The sequence below is a fragment of the Calidris pugnax genome, unplaced genomic scaffold, assembly GCF_001431845.1.
Source record: "Calidris pugnax isolate Ruff unplaced genomic scaffold, ASM143184v1 scaffold56, whole genome shotgun sequence".
Taxonomy (NCBI): Eukaryota; Metazoa; Chordata; class Aves; order Charadriiformes; family Scolopacidae; genus Calidris; species Calidris pugnax.
Genome location: NW_015090839.1, coordinates 18755988 through 18781445, shown reverse-complemented (window position 1 = coordinate 18781445; position 25458 = coordinate 18755988). Strand labels below are relative to the sequence as shown.

The following is a 25458-nucleotide window of genomic DNA, read 5'->3' as shown; positions in this document are numbered from 1 at the left end:
GCTCTTCCCTTGCCCTCAAACTGCCTGTTGAACACCAGGTGTGAAGCCAAGAGGCATGGCCAGACAAGACACCCACACTGCCCAGCCCTCCCCGCTTATGCACGCACAAACGTGTGTGCACAGACACACCATGCACACCTCCATCCATCCATCCATCCACTACCTAGAGGTCGGAACAGGACCTGGCGCTGGTCCCGGTCGCGTCCATTCGAGGCAATGCAGGTGAAGAAGCCAACATCTTCAGAGCTGACCCGGCTGATGACCAGGGCCCCGTCTGACTGCTGCCTGTGTCTGGGGAACAGAACCACAAAGCCCCTCAGCCTGTGCGTGGGTCAGGATGGGACTCCAGCCACCAGAGCTGAAGCCGAGCCTCGTGGCACAACTTTGTAGTAACAACGAGCAAAGGTTTAGCACCAGCAGGTTGGTTCAACCTGTAAATGCAACCCTCAGTCCTCAAATCCCAGCAGTAGTGCCTTAGACTCTGGAAAAGCTCACTGCTAGAGCAGGTTTCTGGGAGCAGAGGGTGAGGGGAGCTGCAGGAGAGCAACCCGAGTAGCTGTGGAAGTTCACTGCAGGCACCCTGATCTCTCTCTGCTGTGAACCTCTGCCCTGGCTCACAGACCAGTGGGGTTTTGGCAAATTTGTGTTCTCTTTCTGCTAATCTTGCAGATAAGCAAGTCTCACTTGCAGACCCTGTATCACAGCTGTTCACTCAAGGGTTCAGCGTTCAGACTGTGATCTGTGAGCGAGGCCAGGGCAGTCAGGCGGTACCGTCTGGCCCCAACAGAAGAAGCTGGCCAGCACAAAGCAGGATGGGCCCTAGCTTCACGGCCAGCAGCTCCATTCCCTTAGGGAAGGCAAGGAGGAGGCTCTCCTCCATGTGGACCTGCCTGTGGGAGCCACCTGGGAGCTCACCTGGGAGAGGAGAGGGGCTGCCCATCTTTCTGCCACTCGATGGTGAGAGATGGCGATGCTTCTGCTGTGCAGGGCAGTCTGACCCTCTCCCCGACGTTGGCCTCCACTACTGAGGGCTCACTCTTATCCATCCGCAACCTGCAAAGTCCACAAGCACAGCAAAAGATGCAGAAACTTCCTCGTCCAGCATTCGATCTTCACCACAACGTTTCTTTAATTATCAGCCTTATTTTTTACCTCCCCTCAGAGCTCTGCTACCTGCCGTTACCAACACTGGCTCACAACACTCAGAAAAGAGCAGCCTCCATCAAATCCTGCTCCAGCTCAGCACAGCTTGGCGCCGCGCTCCTGCCAGCCAGCTTAACCCTTTCTGTGTCTTATAGCATCCCTCTGGATAACAGCCTAGGAAGTGCCAACCACATCAGCACATGGCAAATGGTACGAAGTCCCGAGCAGGGCACCAAGCCAGTTTCCCCCCAAGGTGCTTATCTGGCACACAAAAATGAGCAGATATTTTTTTGGGGTGTGAAGAGCCCATTGCAATCCCCTGACCCAGGAGCCGGCCATCCACTCCCTGCAGCAGAGAGGTCAGGCTCTCCCACCACATCTCTTTGCTCTCTTATCACTACAGCTAAACACCATTTTAGCAGGGAACTAAACCGTGATGTTCCCAGCATCAAATAAAACATCATCTCGACTGCCTCCCGAGGGACTTTGGCAGCCAGGCTCCTGAGCAGGCCAAAGTCTGCCCTCCAGAGGTCCAAGGTGGTGGTTCTGCTGGCTTCCCTCCTCCAAGCACTGCAAACTCTATCATTTGTGATCACTCTGCCCAACGCAGTCTCCAACCATCACCCCCCCCCCCCCCCCCCCCCCCCCGGCTTCTCTGACCTGAATTCTTGATCTCAAAAAACAAAACCAAAGAGCCTTAATTCAATGCTCTTAATTCGGTGAATCACTGCTTGCTGCTTTTAGGCAGAAGCAGTTAAGGAGGCTGCTGGGGAGTTCAGCAAATTGGCTGGGTTTTAGGTTGTAAACTCAAAAGAAGGGGAGGATCGGATCACGGTCCCATTTAATCTGGAACCCAAACATGCTGCATTTAAGGCAAAAATCATTTGTACCTTTTTATTTCTGTGGGGCCTAGAAACACCAAAGAAACATGCAAGAAGCTACAAAATATGCCACTCGGTAGGTGAGGAGATAGTTCTGAGTCAAACTGGTTTGTTCAAAAATATTTAACATAAATGGGTGGGGGATTAAGTAGTTGGAGCTTTTTTTATGATACATATGTCTGTTTTGTGCTAGCTAAGCAGTTCCTATTTGCTCTGCTTTTTTCCAGAGCAGGTTTTTCTTTCTGGCTACGCTACCTTGAACAGCTAAGGATGCTGTCCCCGATATTTCTACTTTCCTTTGAACCTAGCTCCTTTGCTGTCAGCCTCCCTGCATGTCTTTGCTCAGAATACGCTTCTTTCAAGAGACCCTCGGGGTGGACAGAAGAGGGCTTGTGACTGGGATCTTCTCCCCTTCCTGCTGTCAGCAGTTCAGTACTGCTCGCTTCCCAACCGTGCCCCAGAACAGCTGACCCGGGACTTTCCCAATCTTCAGCTTTTTCTACATGAAGAGACACCATATGGTTCATCAGCTGGGCACGGTGGACAAACTGTTGCTGTACATGAACTTACCTGTACGTGAGCTGCTGATGCGTGGAGGAACCGGCTGCGGGTGCAACCCTCCTGCCCGGGGAAAGCTCTCGCTGCTGCTGATTCTCCTTGTGAAGGACCCGACCTCTCTCACCCTCTGCCAGAGCAGCGCCCTGGTGCTCTATTCAAAATGAAATGCCATATGTGAATAAAAGGACCCTTCTTACTGTGACCTCTTGCGCAGGGTTTCTGTGAGCTTGGGAGAGCTTGCTGAACTGGAGCCAAAGAGGCCTGGGGCCATCTGTTTTCTGGCTGACTCGTGCAGTGAGCCTGCGCTGTCGACTAATGAGAGCCACGGACCTGCAGGCAAGCAATTTCAGACTCCTTTCCCTCCTCTGTCAGCAAACATGTTGCAGCATCCCTTAGGCCACAGTGCCTTCTGCCCCATGTGCCACTGCTGTGACAAAGTACACGGAAGAGATTAAAGGCTACAGGGTGCCTCGCCGGCCCAACCTTTTGAGAATAGTCTTTCATAATTTTTTGGTTTTGTTTCTTAAATAAGGCACATTTTTCAGAGCAGGGAACCGTTTGTTACCTGACAGGGGCTGTTTGGGCAAAACACAAAACATAAATGCACCAGCACAGACTGCTATGGCAGACTGGTCACATCATAGTGCGAGACAGAGGGCCCAGGAAACAGCAGAAATCCCTCTTCTGGAGCTTCCTTTCTAGGATCAGAAGGCTCCCAGGGAGGAAAACATGCTCACTGTGCTGGAAGTGGGGCAGGTCACGGGCAAGCCACCACCCTGGTTATGGGGTGGCACTGCAAGGGAGTGCTTTAACACAAAGCAACACCAAAAGAAGCCCTGCTGCCTCCACACTCCCTCTTGGCACCCCTACAGCAGAGGAGACCCACTGCTTTGACTAGCTCTTGGGACACCACTGCCATGGAGGGAAGGCAACGCTGCTAGCACAGTATGGCAGCGGAGGAAGTTTGCTCCTGCAGCTGGATTTATCACTCCTGTTGTCAATAACTATTTAACGAGGAGCACTGAGCTACCTCTTTGGTCTTCAGTGGAAGATAAGTCACCTATGATCTCCAACTGAATCTGCCGGCTCTCTGTCCTCCCATCAGGAATGAGGCACGTGTAAGTCCCAGCGTCCTCCGGCTTGACGTGGCTGATCACTAAGGAGCTGTCGGACTGGTAGGCGTGCCTGCAACAGGAACAAGGACTAACTGCCTCTGTCTGGCCACGGACACCAACTGGCCAAGGCAGAGTGGCCCTTTGTGCTGATGTCGCATAAACCATCGCCATGGAGTACCCTCCCCGGCTTAGAAAACAACAAAACCCTGTTGACCACAGAGGGGTCACAGGCAGGGGAAATAACTGTGACAAAAAGGAGGTCAGGAACAGAGAGGAAACTGAGATGGGGAAACAGGGAACTGCTTTCAGCAACCCTCTCCCACGAGGAGGCAAACTGCCCTTCCAGGCAGGAGCCCGAGCCCCAGCAGTCATCTGCAGACAGAAAAGCAGAACTGGGCTTTTCTTAACTGTGATTTTCATAACACAAAGTGACTGTCTGGCTCCAAACTGTTGCTGGAAACAGATTTCCCAGGAAAAAACTGGCTTTAAAAGCAGGTTTTTTTAAAAAATTGTATCTTAGATGGGAGTGCCAGAAACTTCCAGTCAGAGGAACTCTCAGTTATTTGGCTACAAGCTTTACCCTGGACTACTGACTTACTGCTGCCCCAAGATGAATCCAACAGAGACAACATTTTTCTGCATCACTACCCACATGTCAGCTCCCACCAGTGCCTTGTTATGGGACAGACACTGTTCTGCCTTGTAACACCAGCCAGTGCCTCAGTGCTATTGCAGAGTGTGTCTCTGTTGTGCACAGAGCAGGTGAACAGTTCACGCTCTTAGGTCAATACATAGTCTTGTCTATTTATTCATCCCTTCTTTTCTTCTTTTTTTTTTTAAAGAATGCTAACAGTAAGACAACAAAGAAAGTGGGCAAGCGTATTTGTCACTCTGCCCAGCAAGGAGCCCATCTGCTCTGTGCAAAGGGAGCTGAGCTCACCTGTCAGAGGAGACCGGTCGGCTGTCCTTCATCCACTCCACCCTGGAGAAGGGGGACATGGCTGACTTACAGACCAGCTGGATGTTTTGTCCCACGACTGCTGTCACAAGAGAGGGCTTGGCTTCCTCCAGGACGGCTCTGAAAGAGAAAGCGATTTAATTGGCACCGCTGCTGCCCTGCTCTCCTCTGGGTCCTCTAATGTGACTCTGGGTAAGTCACAACCACAGGGCAAAGCAGGACCAACTGCCCATTAAGCTCTGAGCAGATGCACCAAGCAACATGTGGGGAGCCCTCTCCTGCATGGCAAAGGCTGCTCTGGACAGACTGCTACAATATCTCCAGGAAGAGAGTCCCACAGCCCCTCTCTTCTGAAGGAGCTAGGTTCTGCTCAGCAGACAGACACAGATCCAGAGCAGACACATTTAGATCTAGCTCTACGCACTCCTGATTTTTAGGGAAACATGGTCTGGATCCTGACCCAATCTCTGCATCTTAAAACTTCTTCCTAAAACAACCCACTGCTGCTCAGATAAAGGCTCTGAAGTCAGCTTAATTTATTGGTTGGAACAAGAAAAACACCTATGGAATCTCATTTACAGAGTAAGAATGCCTCCCAGACAAAGATCACAGCATTCTGCAGTTTTTTCCACACACCATACTTCCAGTGCTGTCAGAGAGGAAGGAGAGTGCGAGGAAAGAGACAGCAGGTAACTCCAGGGCCTGAGTAACTTGATTTACCAAAGGACCACACATGTAGCCCACCCCTTGCATGGCATTCCCAGCTAGCTGAGCCCAGCTGAGGCAACACTTTCACTCCAGAGGAAGACACACTGATGCTTCACAGTGAGCTGGCAGAACAGGGAAAAAAAAAAATAAAAAATCATCACCTGTGCAAAGCTCGTGCTGGGAATGAGTCTGCAGACGCCTGGTGCCCAAGTCCTTCTGTCATGGAAACATCTGCTCCAAAAGCCTTATGCCACTGCTGGCCACTGCCACTCTGCCTCTCTGAGGGCCCTGGTACCGCTGCTTCCCACGAGTGCAGCTGGCTCAGGCTGTCCCATCTGCTTTGCTGGGTGCCCCAGCGCTGGCTCTCCATCACACCAGCCCTTGCCAGCACTTCACTTCTCCAGCTGTCCCTTCTGTGGCCATCTTGCGTGGGGCGTGAAGCCCCGTAGGCTCTTCCTTCTTGGCTGTGACTTGCAGGCTCTCTCAGTGGGGGCTGTTGCTGACCCCGAGCATCCCCCGTTGGAGAGCGGGAGCCAGTATGCTGGTGCTGCAGGGCTCCAGTGAGAGAAGACGGCTGGTGCTCCAGAGGGCTGACCCCCCCAGAGTTGTGGCAGGCTCTCATGCACTCCTCCTCCGAGGCAAAGCTGTTTTTATTGCCGTGACAGCCGCCGTACCAAAATCGGTTGCACTTGCCAACCACAGGCACAAAGTACCAGCGAGTGGTCCAGTTGGCGCAGGGGCCATGGGCACTGGGCAGCAGGCACATGACAGGGTACGCTACCAAAAAGAGCAGAGAAGAGGGAGATGTGAGGGTTGCGAAGCACAAAGGTCCAGGTGCTTCAAGCCACCTGCTTAGATGATCTAATGTGCCTCGTGTGGCAGAGCTGGGAAAGTGGGACACCTGAGTTATGCACCCATCTCTGTTTTGCCACTGGTGGAAGGAGAACCAACCTCAGAGACATTTCTGATTCTAGATGCTAGATGGATACTTTACAGCCTTTCTCGGGGAACTGCGCTGCAGCAAGGTTGGCTTTGGGGCTTCCTCTTCTGCAAGGGGTACATGGCTGCTCTTTGCACATTTCCAGCCCACAAAGCAAGCAGATTAGGTCCAGTCGTGAAGCCTCATGCGTTACAGAGTAGCCCTCCACACCCTGATATAAAGAGGAGCACGGCCCAACGTGTCTACGAACCTAGCCCTGTGCTCTGAGTCACCAGTACCACAGCCACAAACACAGGATGGAGGGGTCTAAGGACCCTTTGCCAAGCTGTGGTTGAGCAGAGAGGATCCAGAGAGCTTTCCCCTTCTCCAAGGCAGCCCCACTGGGCTGGTCACCAAGCAATCTTTGTGCTGGGGCAAAAGGGCAAGGCAATGCAGCAGCAATGTGCCAGCAGAGGATACAGCTGGGGACAAAAGGAGCAGAGATGCTTTTGTCCAGCAGCTCTAGAGCCCTCATAGTCCAGCAGGCACTGTATTGAACTCTGCTGGCTGAAAGGGTCCATGCAGCCCTGAGCAACACCTCCATCCTTATCTGTAGCTCTCTCCATCTCTGTCCATGGGCTGTCTGAAGGCTAAGCAACACCCTGAGTCCTCAGAGAGGCCCTACTTTTCCTAAATCCAGGTAACTAATTTGGAGCACTCCAGGCTCCATCAGGGTGCCTTCCCAGGGGAAAACAGCTCCCCAGAAGTCCTACAGTCTGACAGAGGTCACACAAATACACTTTTGTCCAACTATCAGCAGAGGACAACAAGAATTTCTGTGGTAGCTGACAGAGCCAAACCATCTGGCTGCTTTCCTACCCTCCCTCCCACCTTCACCTGCCCCAGCCACCAGGCAGAATTTCTTTTCAAAAAGATAATTTACTACATTTTACATAGAGCAGAGCATCTGCACAGGAAGCTTCCGTGCGCTACTGGATTCTGTAGGACCCTTCCTCTGTTTCTAAACCAAGAAGCCAAAGCATCACTTACGGTAGTTGGGCCTATTGAGACATCCTTCCCCTTGAGGACCCGAAGCTGAAGCCACATTGTCAAAACAGCAGCCGTACGTGGAGCTGCGGCACTCGCCCGAGGGGTGCTGCTGGGACAAGGCTTGGCTTGCCTTAGAGACAGGGATTGAAAGCCAATAGTTATCACGCGTACAATGAGGACAGTAGCACATGCAAGGCACCGTGTCCAAGCTGTTGGCTGCAGAAGGCCAGCTCTTAGAGGAACCACTATTTTTCTGTTTGCCTCCGAGAGGCTTTCATGCTGGGAAGGGGTGGGAGACTTGGCTGTCAGCCACGGAGCCAGGGCTGTGCTTCTCTGCAAGACAGACCTAACCAGCACAGGGGCAGGTCTGTTTTTTTTTCAGCTGGTCCCACCAAGCACCCTAAGCTATGGGAGGAATCACTTCCCTGACTACTTTGCCCTCAACTAATCTGCAGAGTTGACAAAACAAAGGCAACTAATGGTGGCTGTGTTTTTCCATCTTTTTTCCTCCTAGAAATTAGATGGCAAGTTTCTGACTGACACAAATTTGATTACTCAGGATTATTCAATCAGTTCTACACAGGATGGTCTTTTACATCTCCCAACCACCCTCTGTCCCCTGCTTACAGAGGATCACCAGTGGGTGCCCCAGGCTGAAGAGGAGCGAAGTGGCTCCATGCCATGCCTGGAGTATTGGTTCTCCAGCCTTACTGACACAGATCAAGCACAACAGAAACCCACAATCTGAGCCACCAGGGTCAAATCCACATCTTCCTATCTGATAGACTCCTAAAAGGCAAAGAAGTTTTATACTTACCGTTGGAGCAGCTGCAGTGGGCTGATTTCTGCTCACTTGAACATCACGGTAATATTGTGGGCATCCCATGTTGTTTGGACCCTGGGCAGCTGATATTCCATCAGGACAGCATCCATACCTACAGAAGAAGGCAGAAGGGTTGCAGCAATACCCCATGTTGTTTGGACCCTGGGCAGCTGATACTCCATCAGGACAGCATCCATACCTACAGGAAGAAGGCAGAAGGCTTGCAGCAATATCTGACCTGCACGGCTCAACAGGCACAGGCTGTAAATTTCAGTAAGCCCCCAGGAAAGGCAATGCCTCCCCGCTCAGGCCCATCTACTTGCACCTACCTGCTTCGGTGACAGGTGCCGAAGGGGCAACCTCTCCCCAAGGGGCCTGAAGCCGGAGTGTGCCCATCTGGACAGCAGCCATGTGGGCTCCGATGACAGTCCCGAGAGCCAGCCCCTGCTGTGTGGTCCTGAGAGAAGCTGAGCTGATGGGAACCCGGGGAGCGTGACTGGGGTTCCCAGCGAACAGGCAACAAGTTGATGCCGTGGTCCTTGGGGGATGGGATGTGGTGATTCCCAGAGGTACTATGGATTGTGGAGCTCCCAGGGAGCATCCTTTCATCACCAGAATCTGGGGAGAGAACTCCTTAAAGCATACAAGTGAGCATCAAAATCTGGTCAGTTTTCCTCATCTCTGTTCTCTTTCACCTGCCCAGGGCTACAGGGCAGGCTTTTCTGTATCAGAATTTCACATGAATATGTGTCTCCTGGATTTGGTTGTTCTGAGGTTCTTTTGCTCACTGCTCTAACCATTTTTCCTGCTGTCCCATGAGAAACCACCTGCCACATTTCTGTGGTCCCTTCACGGGATCCTTTCTTCTTCCTATGACCTGCTTTGGGCAGTATTTCTCTCAACCAGCACTTAAGTCATGCTGCCAAAATGTGGGATCTATATACTGTACAGTCTGTTCTACACAGACAGATTCAGATACTGCTCACTATCAGCGTAAAAGAATCTATACCTTGTCTCTGGCTCCATGAATTTCTAGAAGCCCATGAAATGAATGGAAGAAATGAAGAAAAGGAGGAAACCTCCCCCTACTACACCCTATTTCAAGTGCACCATAATCAAAAACCCAAACTAACAAAATTCTTCCAAACCTGTGGCAGGGCTGTTTGGGTTGTAACGCGTCAGCGAGGACTGGCGAGTGACATCGTATCCCATAGTGTCCTGCATACTGGGGACCTCTGCAAAGAGAAATGTACACAAAATAAGTGCAGTTAGTCCAGCCCTATGTTCTAATAATTGCAAATGCATCCAGTAGTCAACACAAGAATAATGCTGATGAAAATGTTTCTCTTCTCCTGGAACAGCTGCTGAGCAGCAATTGGATTCGACTGGATTGTCAGGGCAGTGACCTGCGATGGGCAGGCAGACAAAAGTCAGCGTTTCAGCTCTGGCATGAAGACTACACACAAGCAGCAAGCAAAACCTTCCAAGCAGTTGTGCCTCGTTTATAGCTGGTCTGCAGAGGGATGAGAGTTGGCTATAGTTTTTAGCTACTGAGCCTGCCCAGGTTGCCATCCTTCTCGACTGGGAGTCCTGGGGTCAGTCTGCAGCACCCACCGGGACAGAGCCATCACAGAACACCGAACTCAGAATGGACACACAGCAGTGTTGCTCCCAAACCTGTTACAAACACTTCAAATAGCACAGGTACTGGGACTCTGAAGATGCCACGGTTACGTGCACAAAACATAAAGGCACAGGATGGGGACAGGCAGGCAAGAAGCGGAGAACATAAGCTGGTGCAGAGCTGGGAATTTCTACTCCTAAGCAAAAACACCTTAGGTGAAGCCGGGCGTGCAGCAATACCACTCACGCTGTGGCAGGTAGCAGGGCTGTGTGTTGCAGCTACCCAGGGTGGCAGGTTTCTGTGGCTGGATGGCTTTGCATGTCTCAGGACTGTAGAATTTGGAGTCCCCGTCAGCGCAGATGACCTGGCGTGTCCGGATGCCTGAATTGCAGCTCTTGGAACACTTGGGCACAGAGACAAGGCAAGTGAGGAGGCAGCAGAGGCCGAAGGCAGGAACCCCACAGGCCAGAAGTGTGGAACAGCTGCACGATTAGCCACAGGCTGAGCACAGCTTCCTCCACCAAGACAAGGCAAACAACACTTCAGCTGGATTCAGCTGAACAATTACAGAACCGCACTTCAAACCATCGTACCAAATGTGACACCCAGCCCTGGAGCATTAGGCTCCCAGCCACGCTCAGCCTGTAACATCCAGATGAGCTGCTGCTACCCATGGTGGTGTGGAAGCTGCAATAAGCAGCTGGAGTGAGTCATTTCAGCCTGGTCTGAAGGCATCTCAATACTACAGGGGTCCACCAGCTGTGAGAGAGTCAGTTTTGAACTATCCATTCAAGAACAACAGTTTACAATGGGAAAGCAAACCGGTGGCTTTCTCGTAAGGAGCTAACTGGAGCTTCTCTCACTGGAGGCTGTGGGTGAAGAGGGAGCAATGAGCAGCCACTCAGTGGAGGGGAGAGGATGAGGTATCTGCATAACCCATCTGCTCATGGCAAGCCCTACAAACACTTCTCTCTCCGATTCAGGTGCAGGAGAGGATGAGGTATCTGCATAACCCATCTACTCATGGCAAGCTCTACAAACACTGGGAGAGTACTCCTCTCTCCAATTCAGGTGCCGGTAGGAGCTCTTCTGATATTGGAAAGCCATGGGCCAGGAAAGACCAGATTAGGTATGTGACTTTTTTAGTCACATTTTAATTTTAGATTTTAATAAAAATTGGCCTGCATCTCATGAAGAACCAGATGTAACAAGTTTTAACTCAGAAGCTGCTGCTCTGGCTAGCACAAAAGGAAAAAGGTGTGTAGAAGTCACCTGATACATTGGATCTACTCCTATCTCTTCCCCCCAGTGCTTTTCCTGGGCTGAACAGAGTCTGGCTCCCTCCACAAAGACAAGACTAATCCAGCTGAGGCGCAGCCTATTTGAACAATTACAAAAATGTACTTTAAACCGTATCACCAAACACTATGACCACTCCTGAAGCCTGGGGCTCTAAGGCATACCAGTGAGAGAGCTGTTCTGCTGCTCACAGCGATGGAGCAAAGAATCGGGAATAAGCAGCAAGAGTGGATTGTTTCAGCTTATTGGCTGCTTTTTGCCACTGTCACTGAAACTATAATCCCCCCCTCAGAAGGCTTTATTTTTGCAGCAGCTGCATACAAAGCAGGCAGCAGATTAACTGGAGCATTACTGGTGCCAGTTACAACGCAACTGTGCGCCAGGGGACTGGTAATGAAGCAGTACATGCTCCCAGCCTCGGCCAAGGTGCAGACTGCACAGATCAAAGCTTGTTTGTGAGGAGCACAGCGATATAATCAATTATTTCCAAACTATGAAAGTGCGATGCTCACCAGGCCCCAGTCTCCAACGTGCCAGCCGATTTCCTGGATGCAGTTCTCCTTAAGGCAGGGCTGGGTGGCCGATGGCTTTGGCTCCATGAGGCAAGCGAAGTCCTGAGCCTGAGAGCCCTGCTGTGTTCTGCAGGTGACGGTCCGGGTCTGGACCCCTTCCCCACAGCTGGCCGAGCACTGCAGAAAAGGGGGCAACAATCACAAGGAAGCACCTGGTTTCCACTTGCATTTCCAGGCTGTGCTCCTGAACATCAGGGCAGAGAGCACCATTTTGAGATTGCCTAAACTCACGAACCATCATTCAAATCATCTTCTGGGATGGGAGTTGGCAGGGTAGTTTATGCCGTAGAAGAGACATTAAGGCATGGTGGATAAGTCCTGGGAGATCTGGAGTTCATTGAGTGATTTCAGCCTAGTCATATCATTTCCCTTGATCTCTACCAAAGAGGACATGGAGAATGATTTTGGAAAAATATCCATACTGCAGAATACATTGAGAACAATAAATGGCAGGAAATACCTGAAATCTCTTGTTATCTACTACTGATTAAAATCAGCTCATGGTAAAGAATTCAAGGGAAGATAAAAAGATTATGTTCTTGTGTTGCTTGTGTCTCCTGCCTGAAGACCTTGTGCTCCATTTTTACAGCGTGGAGCTGTGACACAACTTCTATACTCGCAAATGGTTTGTAACCTTTTCAATGCCCTCTTTAAATTTACAGCAGTGCTTCCTGGAATCCAGCCTACTTCTCCGTGAATTAGCATGGCCTCTTACAGAGGGCATTAACCTGGGGCCAGTATGAATTACTTTAGATGAGCTTCCCAGATGAGTTTCAGCCACTCATCGACTAGAGTGACTTTGTATCTGTGAGAGTACACGAAACACGGATGCTTTTGAGAACCCCAGAATAAATCGCTTAGGAACAAGCTTGTAAGAACACGATACTTGGTGCTTTCCCCAAACAGTGCTCTTGCTCCACAGCCCTGAAGTCACAGAATCACATGAGGTTGGAAGGGACCTCTGGAGATCACCTAGTCCAACTCCCCTGCCAAAGCAGGTCCACCTAGAGCAGGTTGCACAATAACGTGTCCAGGTGGGTTTTGAATGTCTCCAGTGAAGGAGACTCCACCACCTCCCTGGGCAGCCTATTCCAGGGCTCTGCCACCCTCACAGGAAAGAAGTTCCTCTTCATGTTTAGGTGGAACTTCTTATATTCAAGTTTGTGCCCACATCCTCTTGTCCTATCCCTGGGCACCACTGAAAAAAGACTGGCCCCATCCTCTTGACACCCACCCTTTAAGTATTTATAAGCATCGATCAGATCCCCCCACAGATTTCTCTTCTCTAGACTAAAAAGACCCATGTCCCTCAGCCTCTCCTTGTAAGGGAGATGCTCCAGACCCCAATTGTCTTTGTATTCACACCTCACATCTCACAAGAGAAAAAATTTTTAAAAATAAAATAAAATAGGACTTTACAGTCAAGGTTATCATGTCTCAAAGCTGCATTTTATATGCTGCTGTACCACCCAAAGTACCACCACAAAATCCTAAGTCAAATGTTGCAAGCATGCATGTACTTATTTTAAAAGAGGAAAATTCACTTGTGCTTTAGGGACTGCAACACTACCTTTAGAGACTACCTTTACTGTCTAAGCTCTTAGAATGCAAAATGCCTTCTAAATGCCTGGCTGGCAGCCCTGAGCACATACGAGTGGTTTCCTCTCCTGGAGATGCAAATGCACAGAGGCATCAAAAATGCACCAGGCAGCTGCGCTGGGAGGAGCTGTGCACTGACACACAGCAAACAGCAGGTCACCAGTGCTTCAGGAGCGTGTTGCTCACCAACTGTGGTGATTGCAGCACTGCTGTCTGGGTCGAGGAATGCTGAGGCAGCAATATGCATGGAAATGAGCAGCGCAGGCAGGAGCCAGAGCTCCTGTTCTACGGAGGAAGGAGTGTTGCTGCACATCACCAGCTGATGGACAGCAGCTCTTAGGCCTGCTGATAAAAATACAGGAGTGGGGAAAGGACTGAGGAAGCAGAGAAGAGGGGGGACACAATGAGAGGAACCAGGGGCACACATGGACAGGCTGAGGGAGCTGGGATTGTTCAGCCTGGAGAAGAGAAGGCTCTGGGGAGACCTTATAGCAGCCTTTCAATATCTGAAGGGTGCCTATAGAAGAGCTGGGGAGGGACTCTTTGCCAGAAAGGGAAATAATAGGACAAGGGGAAACGGTTTTAAATTGGAAGAAAAAAGATTCAGATTAGATATCAGAAAGAAATTTTTTACTATGAGGGTGGTGAGACACTGGAACAGGTTGCCCAGGGAAGTTGTGGATGCCCCATCCCTGGAAGTGTTCAAGGCCAGGCTGGATGTGGCCTTGAGCAACCTGCTCTAGTGGGAGGTGTCCCTGTCCATGGCAGGGGGGTTGGAACTAGATGATCTTTGAGGTCCCTTCCAACCCAAACCATTCTATGATTCTATGGTTTGGAGGAACAGGACGTGTTTATAGGAGGGCATAGCTGCTAGCTAGATGGAGAACTTATTGGGAGGACTGCAGGGTCCTATACCTTCTGCACATCACCCATCCAAGGACACACACCTTCTGCAGCCCTAGAAAAGGAGTGTGACTCTTTATCCTGGAGATTTGGCAGATCCTCCTTCGGTATGTACCAAGTAGCAGTTGCCCCCCAGACACCAGCTCACCTCCGACCATGGCCCGGTGCTCCAGGTGGCGCATGGTCTGACGTTGCAGGGCTGGCTGCTGTGAGGCTGCTGGGCGAAGGCCATGCACTCGGTGTTATCCACCACCCCCTGGGAGCTCTGACCATCAAACGCCACGCAGTAAACGGAGCGACTCTGGGTGCCCCCACCACAGGTAGCTGAGCAGGGTCCCCACTCCCCCGTTTTCCACCTGTGGGTCACAGAATCAAGCAGACAAAGGTAAGCCCAGCTCAACCGCCCAGAGGCACAGGGGAGGTTGGTGCCGTGTCCCTGTTGCAATCAGACAGGGAAAATGTCCCTTTGCAGAATAGAGCCAGAGGAAAGATCCCATTTGACCGAGCGCTGCCCAGCTTAATTGGCAATGCAGAGCATGAGTCCCACCTCCAAGCACAGATCCCCAACTACAAAACACTTGTTTCTGTGGAAGTGCAGAGCTCTCCCAGAGAGGGAAGACTTCTCTCCGTAGCTTTTCCTCTCTTAATGCCTGCAAAAATGCCATGCCTGAATGGAACACCAAAGGAAAAAAGGAAGAAAATAAGAAAACAACCCAGATCAGCTAAAGGAAAAGCAACCCACACCAGCCTAACCACCCGTTACACTCCAGCCATTAACAGAAACAGCCAAACCAAGCCAAGACCTCACTCTTCCTGTGAACTATACCAGAAACTCTCAGAAGTGCTTGTGAATTTTTCACTGACAGCCAGCAGAAAGCTGGTTTATTCCTCCCATTGGCCAAATTCTCTAACAGCAACACACACCGAAAAAAAGCCCCAAAAACTAAATGGATTTTGTCCTCTGGTTGGTTGGTGAAGCTGTCACAGAAATGATGGACCCTTGCTAATGGAAGGGGGAATATCCACAAAACAATCTGACTGTTTGGATACTAAAACCTCTGCCCTTGACAATTTCTGTGTCTCAGAGCTGCCCAGGTAGCCAGGAGCACAGCTTACATGGCCTGGCTTCAGGGACAACATGATATTTCATTCCCAACATGTTCATCTCTTTAAGATACTCTTCTTTACTGCTAAAGATGCACATATCAGCCCAAAACTGAACAGTCTTTGCTATAAAATAAGATGTTCCCTTTGGAAAGGGAACAGCTACAGCGAGCAGAAGTTACTTTTGAGTGGTGTGGCTGCAGGGCTCAAAAAAAAAAAAAAAAGTCATTGATCAAGATTTTTCAGAACTTCCAGCAGGGCTAAAAAAAACCAACACCCCCAAACTGTTTTCTGCCTCTCGTAAAGCAAATGCACGGTTTTAGACAGGCCTTATCAACTGGATAGGCTTTTGTCATTCGCAAGTCAAGACATCTTGTTTGACACTTGTTTCACTTCCTTTGTAAGAGAAGGTCAACCATAAAGCTTGGGCCCTCATCAGAGGGCAAAGCATTGCAAGGCCTAAGCTATTAGCAGTTTGCTGAGGGGCAACTATTTTATTTTGCATACCTCAGTGTACATTGTAAGTATTGTATCTGTCACATCCTTACACTCATCACAGTATATATTCACTTTTCTGCCTGCTATAGGGCTCATGCCAAATACAGGAGATCTTTTGAGAAATTCTGAGGCTTTTGCTATGGCACACTGGCACCCTGGCCAATGTTTCAATTGTCCTATCCATCATGCTCTCTTTTCCTTTCTGTTCTTTTATTTATCTCAATAAACCAAACAACAATCTTCCAGAATGTCCCTTCACCTCTCTACCTTGATTGCAGAGAAGAAAACTAAAATTATCAGGATAAGCAGCCAAAAGCTATGAAGAAACTGCCCCCTTCTCAGTCTGATAAGAACCAAGTTACCAGAGGCAGGCACACCCACCTAAGCAGAGCTGCCAGCCAGCACCCTCCACCATCATTTCCATAGGCGAGAATCAAAAGCAAACACCACCCATGGCTACCACCAGCACCAAAGAAGAAAGCCCCCATGTCCCCACAGACTTCAGCGCGCAACTAGGTGGAGAGCAGAAGGGAGCAGGTGCCTTCCTGTACTTTCTGTAACCTCCTTCTCCTCGTTACCTCTTCATCTGAGAGCTCCATGCTCCACTGCGGCTCCAGGCTTGTGGCAGATAGATGTAAGAAGTCCTTCATACACAGAACAAAGGATTTAAAGAACTTAAAACAAGTAGCTACAGGCTACCATGTATTCAGAAACGCTCCTAGGTTTCCAAGTGCCCTCTCACCCACAACAGTACTCTCACAGGCCACTGCTGCACCCACCAGATACACAGTTAAGGCTCTGTCCACAGTTCTTAATGTTCATGTAAAAGCCAAGTGAAGCCAACTGCAAAGCTATGCTAGTAAGGGACAAGGTGGAAATGGCTGGGTAAAAGGATTTGAAAACGCTGTGGAATGAAAAGATCCCAGGATTCATCCCTTTCTAAAAGCAAGGGCACTGGGAATGCAAATATTACATTAAAATGACACCCTCTGACCTACTCCTCTCTTTTTGCAAGCTCCAGTTGAAGAGAACAAAAACCAGAGAATCTGTTTCCTCTGTCCTGCATGTGGACTATCTTCCATAATCATACTCTAGAAAGCAAATCTAATTGATCTATAAAATGAACAGAGGATGTATTAAGCCCTTTCCTTGTGCACGTAGAAATGCTCATCACAGTGTTATCATCACCTTCCTTTGCCTTAGGCTTTCTCTGACAACTGAAACATTTCCTTGGAGAGAACCATGGAGAGGAGAAGCGAGATGGTCATTCTTTTTCTTGGTTTCAGAAGCACTCCAGAAGAGGAAAGGAAATCCTACCGTTTTGTCTGGGGACAAGTCTGACGGCCACACGTCCGGTTGTTGTCTGGTTGTGGTTTATTCCTGCACATATAGTCTGGATAAATTTCGTTGTCTATGGTACAAAACACCAGGCGTGATTGGAAGCCTAAAGGAGAAGCAAGAGAGTATCCTGATCAATGCAAGTCACCCAGGACTAGGTTTGCAATGCACTGCTGTTGGCAAAACAAGTTTCTAAAGCAGTGCAGAATCCACACCCGCCCCAGCCAACCTGGAAAAGAGTCAGGTGCAGCTCTTGGCCTGTCAATAATGACAGTATGAATGATGCCTTCCCACCATATAGGAGTCCAGAATAGTTCTGTGTAGCTGAAGGGCATTTCCCTGTTGAGCATTGTGACTCACAAGGGAAGTGCCATATCCCTCTATCGCTTATCAAGAAACTCAGTGTAGTGTGTGCAATGTACAGCAGCAGAGCCAGGGGCCTCCTGTTAGACCCAGAAGGTCAGTCTTGTGAAGAATGGATGCGGGAGAACAATCTGCAACTCTTTTTGGTTCCTACAGGATAAGAGTGCCCACCAAAGACAGTATCAGCTCCTACAACCACAATATGGCAAAAGCTATTGAAATAGCCATCAGCACAGAAGACCAGAACAGGCTGATAGGAACTGTATACATTAGTCAGCTGGAGAGGTTTTTTTGTTTGATTGGGGTTTTTTTTTGTTTTGATTTTTAGCTTAAAATCCATAACTTTGCCCACGGCAGAATCTGTAAACTGAACATGATGTTACACTCCAGGAGATCTGACCACCCGCCTGAAGAGAGGGATTCTTCCAGGCTACGGCAGAGAAGAATGATGTGATTCAGTTATGTAGGCCAAGTCAGTTTGGAGAGAACCTCTCAAGGGGTTGAAAAGGCCTGAAAAGGACAGGAAGAACTGAAGCAAAACAAAAGAAAACAAAGGCTATTTATGAAGGTTCTTAACAGATCCTAGTAACAAGTCTGAGGACTAGGGCATGGAAAATAAGACAGGGGACATAGTCCTGTTGTGAGTCCACATGTCACCCTCCCCTGGCAAAACCTTAGCTGCCCCCTGCAGATACCTGTGCTGTCTTCCAGCAGAAGACTGCTGGGAAGCAGCTGCAGAGGGCAGCACACAGTCACACTGTCTTCATGGTGTGGATATAAACCCCACACCAGCTGCCAGAGACCTGTCTGTCCCCTTACCTCCTCCACACTCGGAGCTGCACTCACTCCAGGAACCGTAGCTCCAGCTGTAGCCCGGGGCCTGTCCTTGCACAGGCAGGTAGTACTCGTACTGTACCCCTGGGTTTGGCTCCTGGCTGATGAGCTGTGAGAGCATGGGATGAAGTCAGGGAAATAACAGCAGCACTTTTCACCTTCACAGCATTTCCCCACCACGTCTGGGGTTCAAGCTGACCTGCTTCCCTCCCACTCAAGAAGCACTAATTCTCTACGCTGCATTTTCTTCTTGCTTTCTATAGCACTCTAGAGAGCATTATTTTTCAGAGAAGGGTGCATGCATCCCTCTCAGAAGCAGAAGGTCCAGCTGCTCCTGTAACAGTCAGTACCCCTGCCTGGCCTGCAGCACACCATAACAAGCAGTGTCCTGGAGCCTGTCCTGGCCCCAACACCATTCGGTGCTGACTCTTCCCTTCCTTAAAATCAGGGCCAGAAGGAATAGGCAAGAAGCCAACATCAAGCCTTGCCCTGCTCCTTTCTGGGCAACAGAACCAGAGCCCCCCTAGGGCCCTGTCACTTCTCCAGTCTTCTCCATGTGGTCCCCACCAATGCACTCCCACTGCCCAAAGCAAGAGAGCAAGAGCATCAGCGAGGGGCAGGCACAGGCACTTACCTCAATGATGAGGGGTTCTGTGGTGGGACCGCGGGCATGGAGGAGCTCTGGGGCCAGATCACCCTCCGAGCCACGGTCATAGTGCATAACTGTGCTAGCCACGTGCAGCGCCCGGCTGAAATCAATGGTCCAATGCCCATTCAGATAATACTCCCCTCGCACGTTCTTGACAGCTGGACAAATCCACGTGCCAGAGAAGAAAAGGCAGTAAATTAACACACCTCTAACCCGACACCTGGCTCCAGGTACCACAAGACAGAGCCTACTCTAGACTTTCAGAGTACCGGCAATCCACAGAGCTCTCAGCTCCACTACTGCAACCCCAGCTCCTCTACATCAGCATTGCTACCCTTTAAGTGTGGCAACAATCTAATATTGCAGCATCAAACAACGCAGCAAAAATTCACACATTGAAAGAGGACTGTATGAACTCAAAAGGGTTTCTACTCAACACTACACTGTAGGCATAGCAAAAAAATAGGACCATCATCCTCCAACAATACTGCCCCCCTTGTAATGCCCTCTGCCATATCAAGCCCTCGAGGTAAACATCCCAAAGCCTGGTGTATCCGAAACCCAAATTTCAATGCAATGTCTGGAATGAATAAATAAATGGACTGAAACACAGGTTCTGACATCAGGCTTACCCAGAAAATTCCTGCTGGGCATAACTTCCTTAATTAGGATGCTGGTGGCTCCCACGGGGATGATGAAGATCTGATTGTAACCTAGAAAAAAAAAAAAAAGAGATGATTATTCAGTATCCGCCTGTGGATGCCACAGAGTCACTCTTCTGTACCAAAGACACTCATGGTTTCACTGGTCCCTGAAGAACCGGATAATCTTTATGATAATGAAGTATTCCAGCTGTCACTTTATCTGCATTCTGAACAGCTTCACCCAAAACTATCCACAGGTCAGTCCAGGTCTAAAAAGTTCCAACTACACCTCAGCAAAGTAAGCACAAGGGGCAGGACAAAGTCTATTTTTTAGATTTTAAAATCTTAGGGATTTCAGCAAGCATCATATTGCAGCTCAACACAGAGAGATTTGACCACAGTACAGTTATTATCTTGCAATGATTCAAAATTGGCCAAATGCAGAAGATGCAGTCCCACTTCTAGCCTTGCACCGGCACTGGATGGGGGACAGTCTTATGAAAGAGATACATAGATATATTCAATGTGGTACATTTCTAGCACTTGCTGGAGACCGAGCAGAGAAAGACATCAGCAGCACAGCAAGTACTTCAGTCTGTTCTGAGACTAAGGAAGTGATTCCCAAGGTAAGGCCAACAATACATTTTTCTGATGCTATAGCAGCTAACAAACCACATGCCATTCACAGACATTTCCACAGCAAACATCCAAGCCTGCCTACAACAACCGTGTGAGCAGGTAGCCCCACCAGCTCTTGTGGCAGCTTGACTTTAGGTTTACCTCTCCCCTTCTCACCTATGCAAACCACCCAGATGAGCTGTACCTTTGGGGAGGCTTGCCACATCAAAAGTTCCCTTCACACCATAGCAGGTGCTGCCATCTCCTCCACACTGCAGGCATTTGTCCTCCTTCTTGGCAGATTCCAGCATGTTATCACAGCCAACAGCCTGTTAGAGCACAGGGGCATTGATATGAATAAACCATAATTACAGAGGAAAGAAAGGAAAAATGGCCAAATGCTGGACTGATCTAATGAGAAAGCCTGAATCTAGGGAATCTGTGAAGTCAGGAAAAGGTGGGGAAGGAGTTGTCAGAGAAAGGACAGTTGGCATCTTCTATTTCACATTCAGAGACAGACAGATACAGGCTGTTCGTGTGTTCTTCAGCACCTCAGAAACAGAATTATTCTGCCTTTCTGGTGTTATTATGAAGGGCCAAGCAGAACAAAAGGAAGCAATAGAAAGACTGACAGTCACAATGGTGAAGGCAGGAAGCAACAAGATGGCTCACCTGACAAACGCCCTCTACACAGATGTCCCGCTTGCCAGGTTCACAGGTAGTCCCATCTATCACTGCTTCCTTGTGCCTGTAGTAGAAGTTTTCTCCCTTGGGAATACAGTTTAACTCACACTTATTGGGTGCTGGTAGGAGAGAAAGAAACAAACATTATATACTATGGCTAATAGCTTGCTAATGCATCAAGAGCCTGGTTTTATATCACAGGAACAGAAACAGAGAGGCGAACTGATATTAAGTAAAAGATATTGAAAAAATTCCTGGGTCACAAACTGCTGTGGGCTGGAAAAGTACCCTGGTAGAGCCTCACTGTATGCAACAATCTCCTGGGGTACCTTGGCTGGCCAGTGGTGGAAGGGGGATGTTGAGCCAGGTGGGTACTTGGTTATGCCTTAGTAGGACTGTTCTTATGCTCCCTTGGAATACAAGGCTTTCTAGAATAACAAATGCTGGTATAGAACACAAGGGAGCTGTTATCTTAACAGCCAGTAAACAAAACCTTAAATCCATCTTGAAATCCCTCATAATTTGTTAAACCCCTGGGAATGATAACATATCAAAGCACAAAGTGAGAACCCTACACCCGCCTTCTGAACTGGTTCCTCAAGAAAACATGGGCCAATTGCAAGAGATGTCACATTTCCTGAAGCACTCATTAATTACAGGCGTTTGTTTCTCATGTGCCCCGCTAATATTATTTTATCTGTATCGAAAAATACAGCAGAGCTTCTGCTTCTCTAACACTTCAGGACCTGGCTGCAACCATTCCCAGCAATGTTTCTGAAAGAAGGGTTGTTACAAGAGACAACTATGTAGTGCTGCAGAGAGATGTCTTTTGGCCCATGCATCCAATGTCTTCATAAGAGCAGTGCTCTGCTGCTGGCAAAAAGATTTTTTCCATGTCAGCACTGTGCCTACTGCTCCAGCTAAGGAAGTCCCCTGCTGGGATACTACAGTCAAAAACATTATAGTAAATTCAGAACATACTATCGATAGACAGGGATTAAGAGTGTTGTGTTTGTCATTACCTCCATAATACGGAAGCCACTTGTATTTCTTTCCTTGGAATTCTGTCCCATCGAACTCTGCACATTGCTCTGCCCGGAAATCCCGGGAGTCTTCTGGACAGCTCTGTTTGGAGGAGAAAATGTTTGCGCTGGGCCATTACGAAGAGGAGGAAATTGTGTACAACAAAAAAATGGGGGGTTATTTGTTATTGCTCCCATATAAAATCAGGGCCATAAATTCAATATGTTTTTGAAGGGGTACTGTTGACAAACAGCATTCACCAGTGATGTCAGAGGAAAAGAAACTAATAATGACATATTACTTCTGAACAAGAATTGTGTTTGTCTGGGGAAAAGGAGGAACAGGCAAGCAAAGACAAAAACCAGAGCACAAACAGAGTAAAGTACCTGAACATTGCAAGACCGATAGCTTCGAGTTGGTCCAACACAACTGGAAGCACCTTCTGTCCTGAAAGAAAACCAGCATGAAGTTCTTTGAGAATACACATGCAAAAAAAATCACCTCATGGCAGATATTACCAGTCACCTTCACATCAAGAGTATTACCCTCTCACAGTTTCCTGATGCCACAAAATAACTAAAATGCGCTTCTTTTCTACTAGAGGGAACCGGCATCTTCTAGTGCCATTTTCTGCTATAGTTTGCATTCTGGCATGAACGAGACACACAACATGAACGTTTGCAGTATTGCTCTGCAGGGTCATGTTTTCACTAAATAACAGAAGCAGAACTTTTTGTCCTGACAGATGCTATGAGCAAGAGGGTACTGGTCTATTTAGAATATGCACACACATCACCTATCACGCTGTTTAAGTGCACACCAGGCCCACTAGGAGGAATGGCCTATGCAAAGTGTGCAACACCCTCACTCCAGCCAAATGTCTCTAGCTGAGAATTATGGAGAGTAAGAGTTACGGAAGAAATTGATCTGAAAAGCCAACAAATGTCTAATATCTTAGCATTCCTAAAATGGAGAGACCTGCCAGGGATTCTGTCAGGTGTCTGCCATAACACACAGCTGTATATCATAACGGGCAGCCTTCAAAAGAGACATTTCTTTATTTTGGGTGGGAAGAAGTGGTGCACCATAACTCTGGATTCTTCCACCAAAAAAACTCCCTCTGATTTCTCTAAAAATAAAGAGGCTGTTTTTTTCAGGATATTATTGAGAGTCTGGCTTTTTGTTTTTCATTTTCTTTGTTTTTATCCACAACAGGGTCTCTCAGGTCCATCATTCCCAACAGGTGCTGTCCCAGCCATTGTCATCACCGCATCTAACCCAGCTGCAAATGAGATGGCACAGTGTTAACACCACTTGAGCCAACTCCACTCTTCTGTTTTTTCCGGGGCAATTTACCTCCCTGGGAATCATAAGCCTGACAAAACCTTGGCACGGTCATCGGCTCTCAAGAGAGAAACCTACTGCTCTGGATTCTCCTCCCTCACCCCCTGGCCTGCCACACTAGACCTGGTTGAACTGCTGCTGCCACACCAATCATCTGATTGCACAGAGAAACTGCTGTGCTCTAGCAACGGAGCCAAAGCAAGGATGTGTTGAAGAGAGCACTATTCCAAACAGCAGTGACAAGACTGAAGCCGAGGATCATCTCAAAGTGAACTCAGGTGACTTATTCCCCTGGAATCAAACACTAGGTCGCTTTTGTTCTACGTGTATATTGGAACAGAAGTACAGGAGCTCAGTAACAGAAAAGCACATTTAAAGAAAGGAAAAGGAGGTGAGCCCTCACCTTTGGGAATAGCAGCGTCGTTGCCGAAAGCTGACTCCCCCGCCACAGCTCCGACTGCACCTGCCCCATTCACCCCAGCTCCCCCAGACATCAATCTGCCGTTTCATCCGGCGGCCCTGTAAATGAAAAAAACCCACAGACATAACAAATGGCAACACAGGAAAAAGAACAATGAAAATGAAGGAGAGCTCCCATGTATTCTCTTGCAAAAGAGACTGTCTTGCTGGGCTGTATTCCTAGTATGAAAAGTGGCAGAGAATAATACATCAGAAACATCAAGCCTCTAATATCTGGGATTATTAGCTTCCTGAAGCCATACAGCACATCCAGCTTTATAATATCCCTTAAAGTGCTACTGTTTGTCTATTCATAGGATCTCCGCTCCTTTGAATAACCATTTGAAAGGGGATAACATCTCCCTCTCAGCTAGGCAACAAAGGCAAATCATTACTTCAGGGACTATGAACACTGTCATTCCACACCAGATCGATAGAGGCACTTAATCCCAAATCCTTGGCTCCATGCCAGATACTTAAGAGAAATAAAGGAAACAGTAAGGAAATGCCTGGAACACACTTTTTACTGCAATGAAATTCCATACATGGACCATTTTTTCCTTTTTCTAACTGTGTCTGATGATGAGGTCAAGGTCTGGGCCATAATTAGCTACAGCAGTAATTAATTTTGCCTTGAGAAAGTCTGAATGGATACTGACATTAAGAGAAATAAGCATGATAATATAGACAAGAAGGTACAAGTGGAATGGAACGAACCAAAACACATTGTCTTAGAAGCACATGCAATATTATATTTTCAGGAAAAAAAAGGCCTACTGCAGCTGATAGGATCACATACAGCACAACATGAGGGTTTAGCATGAAAATAGCAATATCCTGAGAAAAAAAAGAATTACAAGATTACAGGATTAATTCTGTTTGGGAAAAGAAGCCAAATGTAGGATTACACATGGAGTGATGCTGTGAAAACAGGGTTTGCTGTGCAGGTGCACCTGTAGGGTAGTTTATGTATATATTACACAGCTGAGAAGGTAATAAATACCATTTGGACACTTAGCTATTTGGGGTAGTGAAGAGCGGGCTGGCAGAGAAACAAAAGGTAAAAAATTATTGAGATGTAGTCTAATTCCCTTCCACACACAGTATCCCACCAAATCTACATAACCCCTGGGTCTGGATCCCAGTCCATCCTCCAGTTTCACACAGCTCCTTTTGACCTGAACACAGCACCCCGTATTCCCATCCTCTGTGTTTCCCTGCTTCTGCTCTGTTTTCCATTCCTTCCTGCTGTCCCTCATGGAAGCTACTCCCTGACCATCACCCAACTAGTAAATGCCATCATAAGGGTTTTCTGAGGAGGAACATCTTAGAAATTGAGAATTTCACCATAGCAGGGATATTAACCCTGCCTGGCTCACACTTTCCACCCACCCAGTACACTTTCCAAGCCCTACAGAGAAGGCACAAGCTCCTCACTTTAAGAACATAATTTTCACTTCAGTTAGGTGATAACCACTTTTACATAAGACATCCAGGTCTCTGCTAGAAATAGGAGCTAGCCTGATAAATTATCTAGTGAATCCGCCTCAGACAAGATGCATGGGTTAACCCTCACTTGTCACTTAAACAGTTTTTATAATTTTCTACACATGTTCTCTGCCTGACCGTATGTCCCTGAGTTATGGTCTTGTTTCTCACTTTCTCTCCCCGCTTTTAAGGAATAATTCCCTGCTGCTGACAGAGCAACACAGTCAATCACCCTACCAATTATGCATTTGCTACCAAAT

The 25458-nt window shown here is 48.4% G+C and overlaps 1 protein-coding gene across 2 annotated transcripts in view; it reads right to left on the bottom strand.

The window, feature by feature from the left end:
- Positions 1-25458, bottom strand: part of PAPLN (papilin, proteoglycan-like sulfated glycoprotein) — a 49274-nt gene that overhangs the window by 5114 nt on the left and 18702 nt on the right. Inside the window, exons 3-24 of one of the 2 annotated variants that reach the window (XM_014942053.1) lie at positions 23655-23770; positions 22294-22354; positions 21907-22009; positions 20873-21003; positions 20406-20529; positions 19571-19651; positions 18924-19096; positions 18275-18398; positions 17072-17198; positions 14301-14508; positions 11591-11767; positions 10026-10182; positions 9304-9390; positions 8485-8788; positions 8150-8267; positions 7333-7462; positions 5525-6140; positions 4638-4775; positions 3613-3767; positions 2595-2733; positions 916-1053; positions 164-291 (exon numbers count right to left, since the gene is read on the bottom strand). In XM_014942053.1, coding sequence (XP_014797539.1) covers positions 164-291; positions 916-1053; positions 2595-2733; positions 3613-3767; positions 4638-4775; positions 5525-6140; positions 7333-7462; positions 8150-8267; positions 8485-8788; positions 9304-9390; positions 10026-10182; positions 11591-11767; positions 14301-14508; positions 17072-17198; positions 18275-18398; positions 18924-19096; positions 19571-19651; positions 20406-20529; positions 20873-21003; positions 21907-22009; positions 22294-22354; positions 23655-23770 — 3535 coding nt within the window. The remainder of the gene's footprint in view (positions 1-163; positions 292-915; positions 1054-2594; positions 2734-3612; positions 3768-4637; positions 4776-5524; positions 6141-7332; positions 7463-8149; positions 8268-8484; positions 8789-9303; positions 9391-10025; positions 10183-11590; positions 11768-14300; positions 14509-17071; positions 17199-18274; positions 18399-18923; positions 19097-19570; positions 19652-20405; positions 20530-20872; positions 21004-21906; positions 22010-22293; positions 22355-23654; positions 23771-25458) is intronic. The other variant, XM_014942054.1, reaches the window with a different exon arrangement.